The sequence below is a fragment of the Epinephelus moara genome, chromosome 10, assembly GCF_006386435.1.
Source record: "Epinephelus moara isolate mb chromosome 10, YSFRI_EMoa_1.0, whole genome shotgun sequence".
In the NCBI taxonomy this organism is placed as follows: domain Eukaryota; kingdom Metazoa; phylum Chordata; class Actinopteri; order Perciformes; family Serranidae; genus Epinephelus; species Epinephelus moara.
This window is the reverse complement of record NC_065515.1, coordinates 15,811,122-15,827,568: the sequence shown is the minus strand read 5'-3', so window position 1 is coordinate 15,827,568 and position 16,447 is coordinate 15,811,122. Positions and strand designations below refer to the sequence as shown.

The window sequence follows — 16,447 nt, the reverse complement described above, 5'->3', positions numbered from 1 at the left end:
GCTTTTGTAAAATGCAGTGGCGTTGGACGAAAGACTGCAGACTGAGATGACTGAAATAGCCCAAGACCGTCCAACAAAGCACAAGAACAAGACAAGTGCAAGACTTAAAAAACGTGTGATCAAGACTGCACTCAAGTATTACAGCCCTGGATGCCACTGTTGTAAAAACAACTGGGTCACTTTCCGTTTCCTCAGAGCCCAGCAACTACCAACAACACATGATACACTGCATTTTGTTTTCCACAGTTACATCTGTTGCTCCACAGTCCGCCATTTTCACTACTTGGGAAAGTAACTACAAAGAACTTCTACTACTTCTGCTTTGGTAACAGGAGATAGCTACCGGAAGTTACCAGGGAAAACAAAAGCGCTATCCTCTTCCTGTTGTGGTTGTGCAATCATTGAGGTACTTCGTTCAAGCCTTCATTTTGCCAGGAGATTGAACCCGGTGGGAGACAGAACTGCATAGTGAAAGTGAGGCTTATAGGGAACCAGTATGAACGCTGATAGTGTCATTATACTATGGCAATCAACATTTACTTCATAATGATAAGTTTAAGCAAAAAACATGCCTAATTCCACTTTGAATTAGACCAAATTCCAAAGATTCCCTAAAAAGTGGAGCCTCTTCAGCATCTCCTAACCTGTTCAACTTAATAAAAGCTGTTCCACGTAGTTTTCTTGATCAATAAGAAGTCAATCTCAGGTTAATGGCTCAGCCCTCCACTAATGAACAGAAGCTATCCAGATCTCTAACCACGAGCCACAGTTGAATCCAATAACATATTTTCTCTGACATAAAGTCGTTTCTCTCGCCCCACTACATCACCATCGCTGCCGTGATTGACAGGGTTACTCACATGTCAATAGTAAAGATTTGGTGTGTGAGTGTGTGTGTGTGTACAGAGTCCATTTCCTCTGAGGACGAAGTCTATTCATACCTTCCCATTGATTCATTGATCAATTGATTTGCCTGCTAAAAGCTAATGATGTAAGTAAGTGACTCTTTCAATTTGCGAGGGGCGGTACTGGAGGCATGCAGGCTTCATTCCAAAGACAACAGCACATAGATCCTCAGCTGTATGTGCTGGCACCGAGACAAGGGCAAAGTACATATTGAAATATCTGGATATTTATAAAATATCTTTTTACCTACTCTATCTTAATTTACAAGATCACAGTTTAACATTTCTTTGAAACAGTAGGCATCACTTTGGTGCCTCTGAGGTGGTTCTGAACTCATTATGTGTCCAGACTGACAGGTGACCTTGATATCTCGGTGTAACGAAGAGGCTACTCCCAGACGGACGTGCTCACATCAGTCTGGGTGCATTTTGTGATGCCCTACCCTGTGTTCTCCCTGCAGCTGCTTACCTGTCTGCTCCTCTCTTCCTCTCCCTTTAAGATGCCCGCCTGCTCAGGCTCACAAAAGTATGTTCTTTCTCTCAATTTGCATTAATGTGCTTCCTCGATGCAGCATGTAATGGACAGACCACTTCTGAATCAAATGAATACCAAAGATGGAAGACAGGCTTAAAAAGTTAACTAAGCATACTTTAGATGTCGGCTTGACTGACAATAATAAGCCCAAGTTCATATTAATATTGATGCATAAGGTCAAAACACATTGGATCTTTAGCTACACAGCTTTGTTTTGACTCACCTGAGTTGTGTTATCCAGCATCTGTCTGAATGCCTCATAGGTTATCTTTTCGCCAGTGTAGTTCTGTAGCTGAGCGTGGACAGACCTCAAGAGGTTCATCACCACTGGACGGCCTGGAAAGTACTGTGGACATAAACAACAGGGCACAATGGAAATAGGTGTTAAATGTTGATTTTGGAGCAGGTGAGAAGCAAGAAGGAATGCAACTGACCTTTTATTTTTTTTTATTAATCTGTTCGACATCTGTTCGTCTGACGTCATCAGACTGCTTGTTTTGTGCAACTGACAGCTCAAAACCAAAAAGTGTTCAATTTTCTATCACATTGGAGAAGAAATCTGCCAGAGTATAGAGATGAAATGGTTGCCGATTTTATGATAGACCATGGTAAAATTACCTATGGACTAGTACTGCTGTTTCAAAATTCAATAATCATTAAAACTGTGTTTGATTACGGTGCTTTGAAAAACTCACGATAAATACTGTCCAGCATCAACCAAAGTCCAACAGTCTCCTGGATGCACGGTCACAAGGTGCTATCTTTAATGTTAATATAAATTTGATATAGTTTTCACGTGTTTTGCATAAAGTTTTGGCTGTGTTGTTTTCATACTTATCTAAACAAAGTGTTCTTAATTTTATTAGTGGTTTTCAATTTTTAACAACATCAACACATTTAAACAATACTGCAACAATACTGATAATAGTAATGATTTAGATCACTATTACTGTGATATTTTTATGCCATTTCATCTCTTACTGAGTAACTGATTAATCAACTAATTGTTTTAGCTCTAAGTGCAAGTATAGTTTATTGAGAAGAAACCAAAAATCCTGCACACTGTCAGTTACTTTTAATCACTTCCTTCAATTGTGATATTTCTGTCGGTAGATTACTGTTAGATTTATTCATTCAGTATAGTTTATAAAATCTAAATAAAGTTACAGCTCTGATATTAATGACATGTTTTAGTCAACACTAGCGTTACAGTGATAAATATACCATGGACTAAAAACAGATGGCTATCCTACCGAGTACATGTGCTTATCTGGAGTATCGAAAAAGTAATGCAGCCAGACAGAGAATCTCACCTGTGCATCTCCTTTTCTCCTCCAATGCCTGTCAGACTTTTTATATAAACTTCCTTTACAAAATGGTCCGAAGTTTCACTTCTAATAAAAAAAACCTCCTCTTTTCATTCCTTTAAGGGTCACTGTAACTGATACTACTACCACTACTACTACTAATAATAATAATAGCTGTGTCATACTGTATACCTGAGGCCATAAAATCATGCTAATTTCTGTGACAGTAGTCTTACTGTCAGAATCTCATATCATTACAACCCTAGTCAGTATACAAAACTCTAAATGTTAAAAGTTTTCACCACATATCAGCTTTAAAATGTAGACTGTTCATGTTGTCATGTATATATCTTTTATTTATAAAAGCTTTATGACTGTTATTTTCCATGTGCTAATATTAATACTTTCACACTCCCTTGCCTGACATGAATTGTTCAAATCAACATATTCACCTTTGATTAACATAATTTTTGTCCTTCTGTTACACATGATATACCAAGCAGAAATGTGATGCCTAGATTGTCAGTTAACAAACTCACCCTCAACTATGTTGTGCAAACGTTTTATGTGCTGCACAGAAGTTGTGGTTTGAGTGTTTTTCCTCTAAAGAAACTCACTACATGTGACAGCAGCCGAACTTGAGCCTCTTCCTTCATTAAGATCCATTTCCTAAGCCACTAACAACCACTTAGCCAATGTCTACTCAGTGCTTCCTCCTGATGTGTATTTATATCCTTTCAAACCAGTACCACCATAGTAACAACCACAACTAGAGGAAACATGATACTGTAACTAGCAGAGGTAGGTACACGAAGAGAAGGAGGAAATCCAGCTGATGGAAGTCTGAGACCAGTGATGACAGAGTGAAGACAGATACAGACAAACGTGTCTTCACACATAAGGTACCAACAATAGAAACAGCTGATGTCTTCAGAAAAGAGCACTTTTATAAATTTCAGCTAAATGTGCTTTCTATTCTTACTGTAAGCCTCTCTGTGGAACACTTTATGGTAATGGTCCCATTTCTCAGAAACAGGCACAGCAAAGGGATCAAGCTTTTTTTCAAGACCTAAACATCAGGCAAATAGACGACTTCCATGGTAACTTTCGTTTGGGTCTAAAACTACAGTAAAGGATTTTCATTAGGGAATGATCAGCAATTTCCTTTCAAGTAACTGAATAATCATTAATCTATAAAATGTCAGAAAACACAATTCCTGTTATAATTCCCCAAATTTCAAGGTGACGTCTTCAAATGTCTTTTTTAGTCAGACCAACAGCCCAAACAAACAAAAAAAAAAAGGTATTCAGTTTATCATGAAGTATGATAAAAGGGCATCAAATCTTCACATCTAAGAAGCTGCATTCTTTGGTATTCTTGCTTAAAAAATTACTAAAACCATTATTTAATTTAAAAAATAGTTGCCAAGTTACTTTCTGTCAATGAACTAAGACTAACAGAGTGATTGTTACAGCTCTACTTTAGTTGTTTTTAATTAAAATAACATGGTAAAAGCATTACTCAATTATTTTTCTAATCAAAGCTCTTGTAAAAGTGTATAGGGACTAAAGATTTCTATAAAGTTGTGGTGAATCTGAGAGACAAAGAAAGCAGAACTTGCGTTATCCAACATGTGGACCTTTTTCGATTTGCATCACTGAGTCCTTTTAACTTGGCCTCCACCATTTGTCCAACTAAATACACCTGCATACATTGGCAATCTTGCACACACACACAACTTTAAGTCGGTGGCTCAGCCGTCTATTCATCGCCCTCTAACAGGATCTGTGTGTTACACCCTGACCACTTAACCAGACCCCCAGTGATTTACTTAAACCTTCTTGTCCAAGGCCAACAGAGTCCTGCTCTGTCCTGCGTCCTTCCATCTGCACCATACGGCTCATGACTCCATACAGCACCTTTCACCTTTCATCAGCTTGGCCTACAGAAAACTGTGTCGCTGTGTAAACAGCTGTATTTCAACATATCAGTTCGTACCGGACCATTAAAGTTTAAACTACAAGCAACACATGAGCAGCTGCCTTACATAAGTAAGAATAACAGTCAATCACTTAAACACCAAACACTCACAATATTGGTGACAGCAACAATACGCCTGATCACATAACCAGTTATCAGATACGGGCGAAAAAAACAACACTTTTATAAATCCCTCCTGATATTAATCACTTACTATAACTGATTTAAATGCTGTTGCACATCAAACACTTTCTCTTTCAGCAGCAGATATCTGGCTACACACACGCATGCATGCACCCATGCACGCACACACACTACACTAAAGGTGGGATGTAAAGAGCTGACAAAGGCCTCTGATGTGTGCTGCTCACTACTGGGAAAGTGATATAATAGGTTTAGGTCTGGATCTGAGGTCCGGATGCCAACTGGTCAGAAAAGCTCATTAAACAGCCACATGAATTTAACCAGAAGAGAAAACGCAGGTGTTTCCCGCTAATGGGCTTAACTCAGCATCACCACAGCAACACTATTCATGAGCTCGCTGCATCTGGTGATCGCCTAAAAACTAAAACATTCACCATGTTCAACTTTTTATTTGTGCAAATGCTATGTATGGACTCAGATATTAGTCTGTGTCATCTTGCTCTGTTTCATTACCATACGTCTTATCTTACATTGATTTCTCCTCCTAACCTCACTGCTGGCCTTGATCACTGATGGCGCACAATGTCAATCAATATGCCAAATGTATTTCACTGATATGTTGATGAATTATGTGCCAAAAACAGTGACAGGCGATGAAGGAAAGACACAGCACGAGCCACAGCCGACACTTTCAGGCAACAGTGGGACACTTCAAATTTAATTTAACAGACTTGCAGTAAAAAAAGATGCAACACTAAAGCGATTTAAAAAATGTTATACCAAAACCAATGCTGCCTGTTTTCCACATATAAAATGTACTTACAGAACACTCCTCTCCTTTATGAATACTCACTCTCAGTATAAGTGTTTAGTAATTAACTATGAGAGGCAACAGTGATGCATGTTTTAGATGATGATGATTAAACGTTACCATATGCTACCTCACAGCACCAACAATATTAGTCGGTAAAGTTATTTTTATTTTATGCGATTGCAATCACCCAAGGAAAATGTGGTTGTAATAATCAGGCACATTTCTGAAGATTTATTTCTTCTATTCTTCTTCTCAATAAATGTTAATTGAAAACTTTTATTCAGTGAGTTGTTGTCATGTTTTGCAGGATAATGTGCAAGGTGCCACACGTTTTCAGCGGTATTTATAATACTATTTGGCTATAGAAAAATGTGATGAACAATTTCAAATGGCTCGTATAATATACACAGTATTTTTTTGAACAATGTTCAACCTTACAGATTAATGGTCAACGTTTACTGTTGTCTGAATGTTTCCTTAATTTTAGACTAGTCCACTTGTCTAAGTTTAAACTACATGAGGGTAAAGTAGTCATTAGGAACAACTCTAGCCGACATAGCGATTTAATCGATTATAAGATAAAATTCAGTAGTAGTATAATAAGTTATAGTTATAATAGTTATTGTACTGTGTTCAGTGTTAAGTGAATTAGTGAGATGTTAGATTCTCAAGACCTGTCGACAGGAGGCTTTTCATACATTAAAACTGAAAAAAGAATATGCATCCACAAATATACACATTAGAATTCATCCACAAATCCATACACAGAAATTCATACACATATATTGTAGACATATTGGGAATACCTAGTGAATAAACTCTATTTAAACTCTATCTATTATCTCTACTAGATATCTTCCTCTACATTTGTAGGGAGAGAAAACACACACAAACACGTACACTTCTCCTCCTCTAACACTGTATCCCTCCTGCCCCCATCCCAGTTGGACCATGACAATCCCCTTCACCCCGGCAATATGTCATCCCTGATCCGATTAGTATCAGCAGCACTTGAGAAACCGCAAGCTCCTTGTGGTGAGGGTCCCGAGAGGGAGGCATCTGTTGGCTGCAACAGGGCAGACCGGGCCAGGCGCAGGGCAGAAAAGAGGGGTGAAGCCCCTTGGTCATAATCTAACTGCAGTAAACCTAGGGAGGCGTGGGGGGAACGCTGCGGACACGTGCCAGGCACAGCAGCCTCATCTTTACACACACATATTCACTTTTATACTGACACAGATTGGAAACTACAAATGACAACAGTAAAATGAATAAAAAAAGACTGAAAAACCAGTAACATGATCCATAATTACATGGACAGCTGGTTTTAAGAAGAGCATCTTTGTAATGTAGGTATATGTGAACATTATGTCCTAAGCCCTGGCGTGAGAAGGGCGAAGCCTGTGTCCCTTCAGACCAAAGCCCCCCTCTTAATTCTTTGTTTTATTCCCCTGCCCCTCTGTCCCCTCTGGGCTGAAGGGCTTCTTTCAAGAAAAGCAGGATAGAGGTGTAATCCTTAAAAACCTCACTGTAATGCTCTCATGCTTCCCAAGATCCACTTTTTTAATCCTCATATACATGTAGAGGCTTCATAAATCCGGCTTCAGCCTGACAAGACAGTAAATCCAGTAATATTATGACCGAGTGCAAAAAAAAAGAGAGAAAGAAAGAAAGACAGAAAAAAAACAAACATGTTTACATGTTTGGATGGAGATGCTTGTGGATTGAAAGAAACAAAATTCATGGAATTACAATTCTTAGACAGACCAGAGTGTTTTTGTTTTTAGGTCAGGGTAAAAAAAAATACATGAAGGAGATGAATACAAATGAGATATCCTCAAGATGTCGACATCAACAATTTGTAACAGAACATTTATAGGCAACTATTTTCATATTTAAGTCATTTCCAAGCAAAATAGCCAAATAATTGACGGTTTCAGCTTCTCAAATGTGAGTGTTGTTTTGTTTGTTTTTTCTTGTTTTTCATTATAGTTTTTTAGTTATTATAGTATAGTTATGATAAAATGTAAGACATTTACACCATATATTGATGCAGAAATGCACAAATTGGTGCATAAAAATTCACCAAGATGGTGAAAACCCTAGGCACTCCCCATTTAATGTGTCCCCACAATGCTGAGATGAAACTCATGCTCCATCTGAAGATACGCAATTGGCATTTTTCACAATTTTCAGATAAATTGTAGACAAAAATTACTAATCAATTAATCAAGAAAATAATTGGCAGATTAATCAACAACTAAAATAATTATTTGGTGCAGCCCCTACACACATGCATAGCCACTAGCCTGCGTCAACTCACCCAAGCCAATACACCCCACATGTATGCAAATACGCTCTTAACGAATTATTCTGCCTGGCAAAAATTAAAAAGTGTGTCATAATTGAGGAAATGTGTCATCAGGTTGAAGTGATGACACTCACACTGTGGTCAGGACATCGTGAGTCACTTTCACTCTAATCTAATCACATGACTCACACAGGCAGTTTTACATATTGCGTCAGTAATCAAGAAGATTGTTTGGTTTGGCTATGAGATAATTTCTTCATCAACCAGCAGTTTTTTCGAAATAGACGAGAAACAGCAGAAGACAAAAAGAAGTTCAGGATTCGTCTAACCTAAAAATACATTTAATTGAACTGCATATGAAACTTAATATAAAATGTACTCATTAAATCAATTCAAAGTCAACAATTGGCTAATTTTCTGCCACTTCAAGTGTCATCCACTCGCATCCCGAATCTTGTTCAGTTCTGGTATCACATCTCCTCACTTTAACTGTTGCTAACAAGCTGACTGACTGAAAGGATTCGGCCTCTTTGTAGCGAGATCGCTCAGTCAAACGACAATAAGGACTGTCACAAGTCGAAGTCAGCTACAACAATGAAGGCCTCCTCAGCTACACAAAGCCCTGCTGAGCGGCTGGTCCATCATGGCAGGGGGACAGGCTAAAAATACCACTGGGACCTGCTGCTATTGACTAAACAAACTGGAGCTAATGGGAGGCCTCAGTGCTCTGCTGCCCCCCCACACACACACAACCACACACACACACAGATACACGCTGGCTTGCTACAACGCCTCCCTAGAGAGTGAGATATAATCAGAGAGATTGGTTGCAGACTAGGGCAGTAAGACAGCCTGGTGCGTAGCCAATAGGGACAGGGCTAGCAGGTCAGGCCTCATCATCACAACATGTTTGCCTGGCTGGCACAATTCAACGAGGAAAGGAGGGAACGAGGGAGCATGTGATCAGCAACGGGAAAATGGAAAAGCAGCCAGAAGTGAGTGAAATTACGTAAATAATAGTCAGCCAAACATGAGAGCCTGGAAAAAGTATAAAAAGAAACATGTATCAGTTAAAGTGACAGAGAGAAGAGCGCAGAAACGAAATGGAAAAGTAAGTGGTGAAAGAGGAGGGGTGTTTTGGTTTTGGTGAACCACAGAGGGCTGTTAGTTCACAAGTATTTACAGAGATGCCTGTGTGAAACCAAAAGCTGCATGAGGATAAAGAGAAGGAGATGACAGAGGAGGAGCAGTGGTTGCCTGTGGGCAGCGACTGGGTGGCAGCCACGCTTCAATCCCCCTGGGAGCCCACATCAAGAGGGTCAACAACACCCACGAGAGTGTTTGGGCTCCTGCTCTAGTCAATGGCATCCACTTCTGCTTTCAATTGAGTGTGTTTTGTGTGGGGTGAAAAGCAAACGTGCCTTTGACAAAAACAATTAATTAGGTACATTTTCTAAATAATCTAATGGATTCCAAATAAAAAACATGTTATAAGGAGGGAAACTTGAGGTAAAAACTGCAAAACAACAGCTCAAATCTACAATGTGGAAACATATTCTGCTGTCTCACTCTCCATCTAGTGGTGACTTGCTGTAACTGCATATATCTGTGGACTAGATGTTCATCAAAACTCTGCAGTTTAATACATGTGAAGATGCTTATCATTTCTGTTTTCAGACCAATTTCGAGTAAACAAAACAGATTTTTTTTTAGGTAAATCAGTTTGAGACAGGTTTTATGTACCTAAAAATCCCCAAAGCACTGTCTTTTCTGATCACCATACTTTGCAGTAAACAGTGCTCTGTCCCCTGGTGTCAAGGACAGCTAAGAAAAGGTTTTTGATAACATAAAGTGAAGAGTAAAATGAAGGAAAAATGATTGAACTGAATTGGAAACGATGAATTACCCAAATACAGCATGTTTGCAGGGCAAGCACTTTAAAAAAAAAAAAAAAATCAAATATTTTACCTGGATTTTGTGTTACTGATTTTCATATCCAATTTTCCCGTTTTGAATGTTTCTAATATTTAAAATAAAAAATAATGAGGCCTGGACATTGTGTATCATTTGGTTTACACATTCAGTGTGTCCTGAGTGTGTCCTGAGTGTGTGTGTGTGTGTGTGTGTGTGTGTGTGTGTGTGAAATGTGTGCTCTTTCTGCTAACTTTACCTTTGCCAGGACAGAGATGTAATTCCTGAGACAGGTCAAGGCCTCTTTATCCATGAGAGTATGAGCAGCCACCTCCACACGCAGAGAGTAGTACAGTGTTGACTCGAGGTCTGCCATGTACACCCTGGAACTGGGCACACAATCATAAACATCATGTCAACAAATAATGAGGATGAGTAGATAAAGATGGTTTTGTGAAGTTCATACCTGTTGAAAGGTCTCCAGGGCTCCTTTGTGCTGTTGGAGATGACATCTATGGTGACCGGTGGAGGCTTCCCTGACCGCACCACCCCCGGCAGCCTCTGGAGGGCGTAAGAGTAGAAAGCACGAGCCTCGATGTTGCTGTGGGAAAGGAAGACAGGTGAGGCTGACCCTTAGGTCATTCATCATAAGCTGTATGCACACAAGTATGCGGACACCACTCTCTAGCTTTCATGTTTCAACAAGACAATGACCCAATGCACAAAGAGAGGTCCACGAAGAAACGTTTTCTGGTTTGGTGTGGAGGAATTTGACCCATCCAACACCTTTGGGATGAACTGAAACACCAACTGCAAGTCAGAACTTATTGCCCAACATCTGTGGCCTCCATACAAGAGTGGAAGCTGTGACAGCATTATATTAAAGGCCATCATTTTGGAACGAGATTCAACAATCACATGTGGGAGTAATGAACAGATGCATTCTATAAACGTCCAGCTTACTTCTGTACTGTTCTCTGTCTTAGCTCTGGGAGTTAGTTTTGACAGATCTGGGGAAAACTGTATTCTCCTACTATAAACTCTGAACATGGAAAAACTGTTAAAAAAAATCTAAAATTAGAAACTTTTATATGCATTTATGACTTTAAGGGCATCATAAACAATGTGGTCATGGATGCATGTGGTTGTTTTTGTTGAGAGGCTACTGTGTTAAACAGCTGGTCTTCTATTTTACTGTGAACGTCATGTTGTATTTTAATATACTGTGATTTTGTACAGCTGCTACCTCGGCCAGGTCTCTCTTGTAAAGGAGAATTTTGATCTCAGAGGGAAACCCTTGCAAAATACATTTTAAATCAATAAAATACAAAAAAAGTCCACACACTTTTGGCCATGTAGTGTCCATGTAACCCAGTTTGTACAGCCATGTGTTAAGACTCTAATCCTGCAGCAAACCTGAAACAAATGCGCTGTTTTTTTTATTTCAACCTTTTGTTTCAGCAGTCCACAGCCATAAAAATTGTTTTATGACCTGTATTTTTTGTGGCCATATATTTTACACACTTACGGGAATGCATTTTAAACACTGAGCAGATGGTGCCAGAGTAGCGTGGAACTGAGAGAGAGAGAGATCGCTGATCATTTAGCCATGTGATAACCCCGCAACTGGAACCACAGCCATTAATGTGCTCTCTCTCTCTCTCTTTCCCCCCTCCCTCACATCCTCCTCTCATTTGCTTTCTCCCCTTGTCAGGGACACAGAGAGAGAGCGGGAGAGAGAGAGCATCGTAAAACTGGAACAGGATGGTAATAAGGAGGATGGATACTCTGGGCCCACGCTCACTCACACCAGCCCAGGACTCAATTACACCTGCGTGTCTGGTGGGAGTGTACAGATGTGGAGGGAGAGCCATTCATCCAGTGATCCCCAGGGCCGGCGGGCAGGCAGGCATCAGGGTGGGCTGGGAGGGAATGCATTCACCTGGGACCAGCACACATTACATGCATGACGGATGTGAGACGCCCCCACACACACGCAGACACACACACATACACACAGGCACACTCCGCTCTCCCAGGATCAATCAGACATTCAGTGATGATGGGAGGCCATCTGTCGCCGTGTGCGGCTGGGGCTTGTTTGGCAGGTGAAGCCAGAAAAGCAATGGCATTGTTTTCATGCAAGAAATTAAAAAACCTCCCCTCTGTACAGTGATGGAGATGAGGGGGGTTGGAAGGGGAGAGATGGAGGGTGAATAAATAAATCAGCAATAAATCATTTCCTTTTTGCATTTGTCAACTAAAAAGAGTCCTCTTTGCATGCCAAGTTATTGAAACAGCCAAACAAAGAGGCAGAAACAGCAGATGAATTTGCAGGGTGAGGAATGATCAGCATCGCTTTATGATAGTGAATAATGGGAGCGATTTTGATGCTCTGATCCCATTAAGAGGCCAGATGTTTAAAAGTATTCTCATGAATAGGGTTCAGATAATGAGCACACGATGAAGGTTTACGGCAGAAAGCAAAGTTGTCATGTGCAGAACAATAGGAACCAAAGGGAAACAAACTTGGTGTTTGTGTATTTCAGATGAGGCAAAATGGAAATTACTGCAAAAGTTTGGGATGTTATCAATATGTAACAGGTACAGAACATATGAGTTTTACACAAAAACAGCTCATGTTCGCGTCAATCCACCCATTTGCTTTTGAAAGTGGTAGTTCTTCAATACATACTAAAGTCTACAGTTTAACAAGTATTCAGCTTGCAGATGTATCCTGCATGTCTGTCTCTATTTTAAATGTTTTGATGAGGATGGAGAAATATTAACTCTTAAACTTACATCAGGTGTTGTCCTTTCTTCAGGTTAATAATAATGTTGAAAATCTAGCAGGTAAAACTTTGTGTAGAATTTGTACATTAGAGATGTTCTGATACCATTTTCCCTTCTCAATAGCGATTCTGATTCCTGAACTTGCATATCAGCTGTTATCCAGTACCGACTGAAAACTGCCGTTTTATCTGGCTGTTAAACTACTTTAAAGTTTATCATAAATTACATGGTATCAGATCAGTGCATAGACTTGTTGCTGATACTCGACCCAGCATTTTAGCCAGTATCAGAGGCATTTATGTGTAACCTCTACCACCCTCATAGTGCGGTCAGACCAAAATTTGGCTGGCGTCATTTAGTCAAGTGGTGTCGCCAAAAGCAGGAGGCGACAGGAAATAATGTGGGTTTAGTCACTTTCAGTGACTCAATAAAAGAAGAACACACCATCTGTTCTAAAGTGTGTGATGTAAATAAAAGGCTGAACAAGTAAGGCATATCTATGGTGACAGATGTTTAGGTTATGGTAGAGTGAGGCGAAGTGTCCCATATCTTTTTAATATAATGTAGTCTGCCCTCCACGCCTGGGTGACCTAACACTGTAGTGATCTGTTTGAGAAATAATCCTCATGCTTACTATCCGGTCCTTGTCATTTGTCTAAGAAACACAACTATTACGCTTATCAACTGGTGCTTTCATGAACTAAAAGATCCCTATTTAGTCATATTACTATTAGGTATACATCTATAATGAGAATGCAGAAAATTATTATTATTATCATCATCATAAATCCCTAAACTACATTATGTCTATTTGAAACGAATACAAAATCTCAAGCTTTGCATATCTTTGCACATATTTTCTTAGATTTTCTTGAAGGACCAGTGTGTAGGATTTAGTGGCACCTAGCGGTGATATTACAGATTGCAAGTGAATACCCCTTCCCTCACCCATCCATTTCCAAGCATGGAGTAGAACCTACTGTGGCCTTTAGGTTATGTACAGTCACACAAAGTGGAAATCATCATGAGGTCAGGGAGGGATGTGAAGTACAACTGTGGTGCTAAGAGAATGCAACTGTACTCACACAGGGCTACATAACTATGTGGAAGCGGGTGCTATTACCAGGGGTGATTTTAAATGTTGTTGCCACAGAGACAGCATTATCTCCCTTCCTTTTATAATGGAGATAACAAAGAAAGCACTAAAGCACCTTTCCTTAGCATTTATTGAATTTGAGCAGCTCTTATGATGGCTGCCACTTAGATATTTTCAGGTCATTTCACCCAGTTAGAAACCTTTTGAAGGCACAAAAGACTGCAGCCCGTGTTTGGTTTGTTCATTCTGGGCTACTGTAAAAACATGGTGGTGCAACAAGCCAGGCTCAGTGGAATAGGTCTGCTCCCTATGTAAATATGAAGGGCTTGTTCTAAGGTAAAAACATAATTCTGAATATCATATTCCATTTCTGCTTATAGATGTCCCTCAATCCTACACACTGGTCCTTTAATCTACAAGCTGCCAAACATTGTCAGGATGATAAGACTTTAATTTCACAGCACTGTGTAATGTAGTGGACGTTAAAGACTTCACAGATACTCACACTTTAAGTCTGGTGAAGTTACCTCCAGGAGAGTAAAGGTAGCAGGAGGGAAACTCAGTCACTCCCAGTTTGGTTACCAGACCTTCCTCAGTGCTCAGGACTCTCCGTACTGCGATGTTTTCAAACTGTAACAGGTCCAAGGTTACCTAAGACACACACACACACACACACACACACACACACACACACACACACAGATTTACCAAAAAAAAAAGTAATTTTATACAGTATAACTTAGCTTATATCATGTATGCCTGTGATATAATTTCAATTCAAACATTACAACAAATGTTCTCTTTCTGGCTGAAGCTGTAAAGCCAGCCATAAGAGAGTTTTGTTAGTTAAGTGGTGGTACATACAGTAGTTGTAGAGAAACCATATTCAGTATTTCTAAAAGCGCATCTCTTCTGCAGCCCCACAAGAAATAATATTCTATAGGACAAAGAAACACAAATCTTCTTCAGGCTGATGAAACTATGAGCCTTTACCTCTCGGCCGATGTAGGATTTAGCGTCCTCGAAGATCAGAGCAAGGTGTTGAACATTGTTGGTCTCAAAAAAGCTGTCGATCTCTGCTTGGCTGGAGAGAGACAAAAAAACAGCAGACAAAACCAATGACACAGGTACGAGTTATGCTAAGCCGCGACAAATGCCAAACATCATCACTAAATCTTAAAGGGATCAGCTGTTTGTCTTGTAAAATAAAGGAAGAAACAAAATATGTGCAATATTTTATTTAGAAAGAAACAAAGGGACAATCTGAAATCAAATTGAGACTTCAGGTCATTTGAATAGGCTATTTTTACTGATATGTGAATTGCTTTTATCTCCTTTTCCCCCCAAACAAGACTATTTTTATCCGAAGAGCACCCACACCCAAAATCATTAACACTAAAACTGCTGTCTGATATCTGATTTCAAGTGTTATTTCCACTTAAAAATGTTCTTTTGGTTGACAACAGTAGCAAAGCAAGAAAGCATGATGGTTGAAACCCACCTATTTTCTTTAAAAAAAACAAGAAAACAAGTACAAAAGGAGAAGAGGGAACTTCATAATTCTGACCGGAGCAACGCTACTTTCGCTTTTAAAAAAAAGAAAAAAAAGAATAAACTTTGACTTCCTGCTTCCTTTTCCTGTAACACTATGATAATAAACTGTCTGTATGGTGCCTGTTTCCAAATATATACATGGCAGTATGTGGGCAGAGCAGAGTGTCCTAGTAGTTAAGACTCATCGTAGTGGAAACATTTTGATCCCTCATACTCACACTAACAAATAACAGTGCAGCAGCTAATGATTAGATCAGATGAAATGATGCAATATGATGGGAATGTGTGTTTCTACAGCAACAAAAGCACAAGACTGCAACCAACAGAAGAAACATTGTAGCTACACATGGAGCAACAATTAACAAAACTGTGGGATTATAGGACAACAAGAAGGCTGCAGCTCAGCACATGTTCAATAGTGTGACATATGGGTGTAGGCCTGTCACGATAACTGCCTTTGGTGGATGATATATTGTCTCAGAAATAATTGTGATAAGCAATACTATTGTCATCTTAAGACCATTTTATACTACTGATATAATGAAAATATAGAAGCATAACAATGCAAGTACACCCTGTAAGAGCAATGAACTTTTAATTTGTCCAGTAATGATAATACAACTTGTCTCAGCATAGATTTTTTTCTGTTCTGTCAGCTCAGGTGCTGTGGAAAAAAACGTTTAGGTGCTGCATCCAAGCCTTATAATGTTCGGGGAATACCCTGATGTTTATTCTGGCATCACGTTGGCTAAAATGCTGGTGGCATTTTTATACAAACAAACACGCATGTAAACACAAGGGTAATATTGTACGATATTTGAATATGACCTTAGGCAAGTTGATAACGTAATTATCGTGGCAGGCAGAGGTAGGGGGGAAAATACTATCAACTTAGTTACATTTAGTCCTTACTGTAACTATAGGTTTAAAAAATATTATTATTATTATTATTATTATTATTCATGACATCCTAATGGACTACACTGCAAAAACGAAACTCACTTATTAAAATATAGTTGTACATATTTTCTTAATCAAAAAAATAATCCATAGTGCACGTCATCAGTGGAGCAGACATATAGATAAACAGTGATTGACT

General features: G+C 39.3%; 1 protein-coding gene across 1 annotated transcript in view; it reads right to left on the bottom strand.

The window, feature by feature from the left end:
* The window catches only part of qsox1 (quiescin Q6 sulfhydryl oxidase 1), a 32,927-nt gene that overhangs the window by 12,492 nt on the left and 3,988 nt on the right, over positions 1-16,447 (bottom strand). The window contains exons 5-9 of the mRNA XM_050056058.1: positions 14,788-14,878; positions 14,300-14,445; positions 10,372-10,506; positions 10,165-10,294; positions 1,664-1,786 (exon numbers count right to left, since the gene is read on the bottom strand). Coding sequence (XP_049912015.1) covers positions 1,664-1,786; positions 10,165-10,294; positions 10,372-10,506; positions 14,300-14,445; positions 14,788-14,878 — 625 coding nt within the window. The remainder of the gene's footprint in view (positions 1-1,663; positions 1,787-10,164; positions 10,295-10,371; positions 10,507-14,299; positions 14,446-14,787; positions 14,879-16,447) is intronic.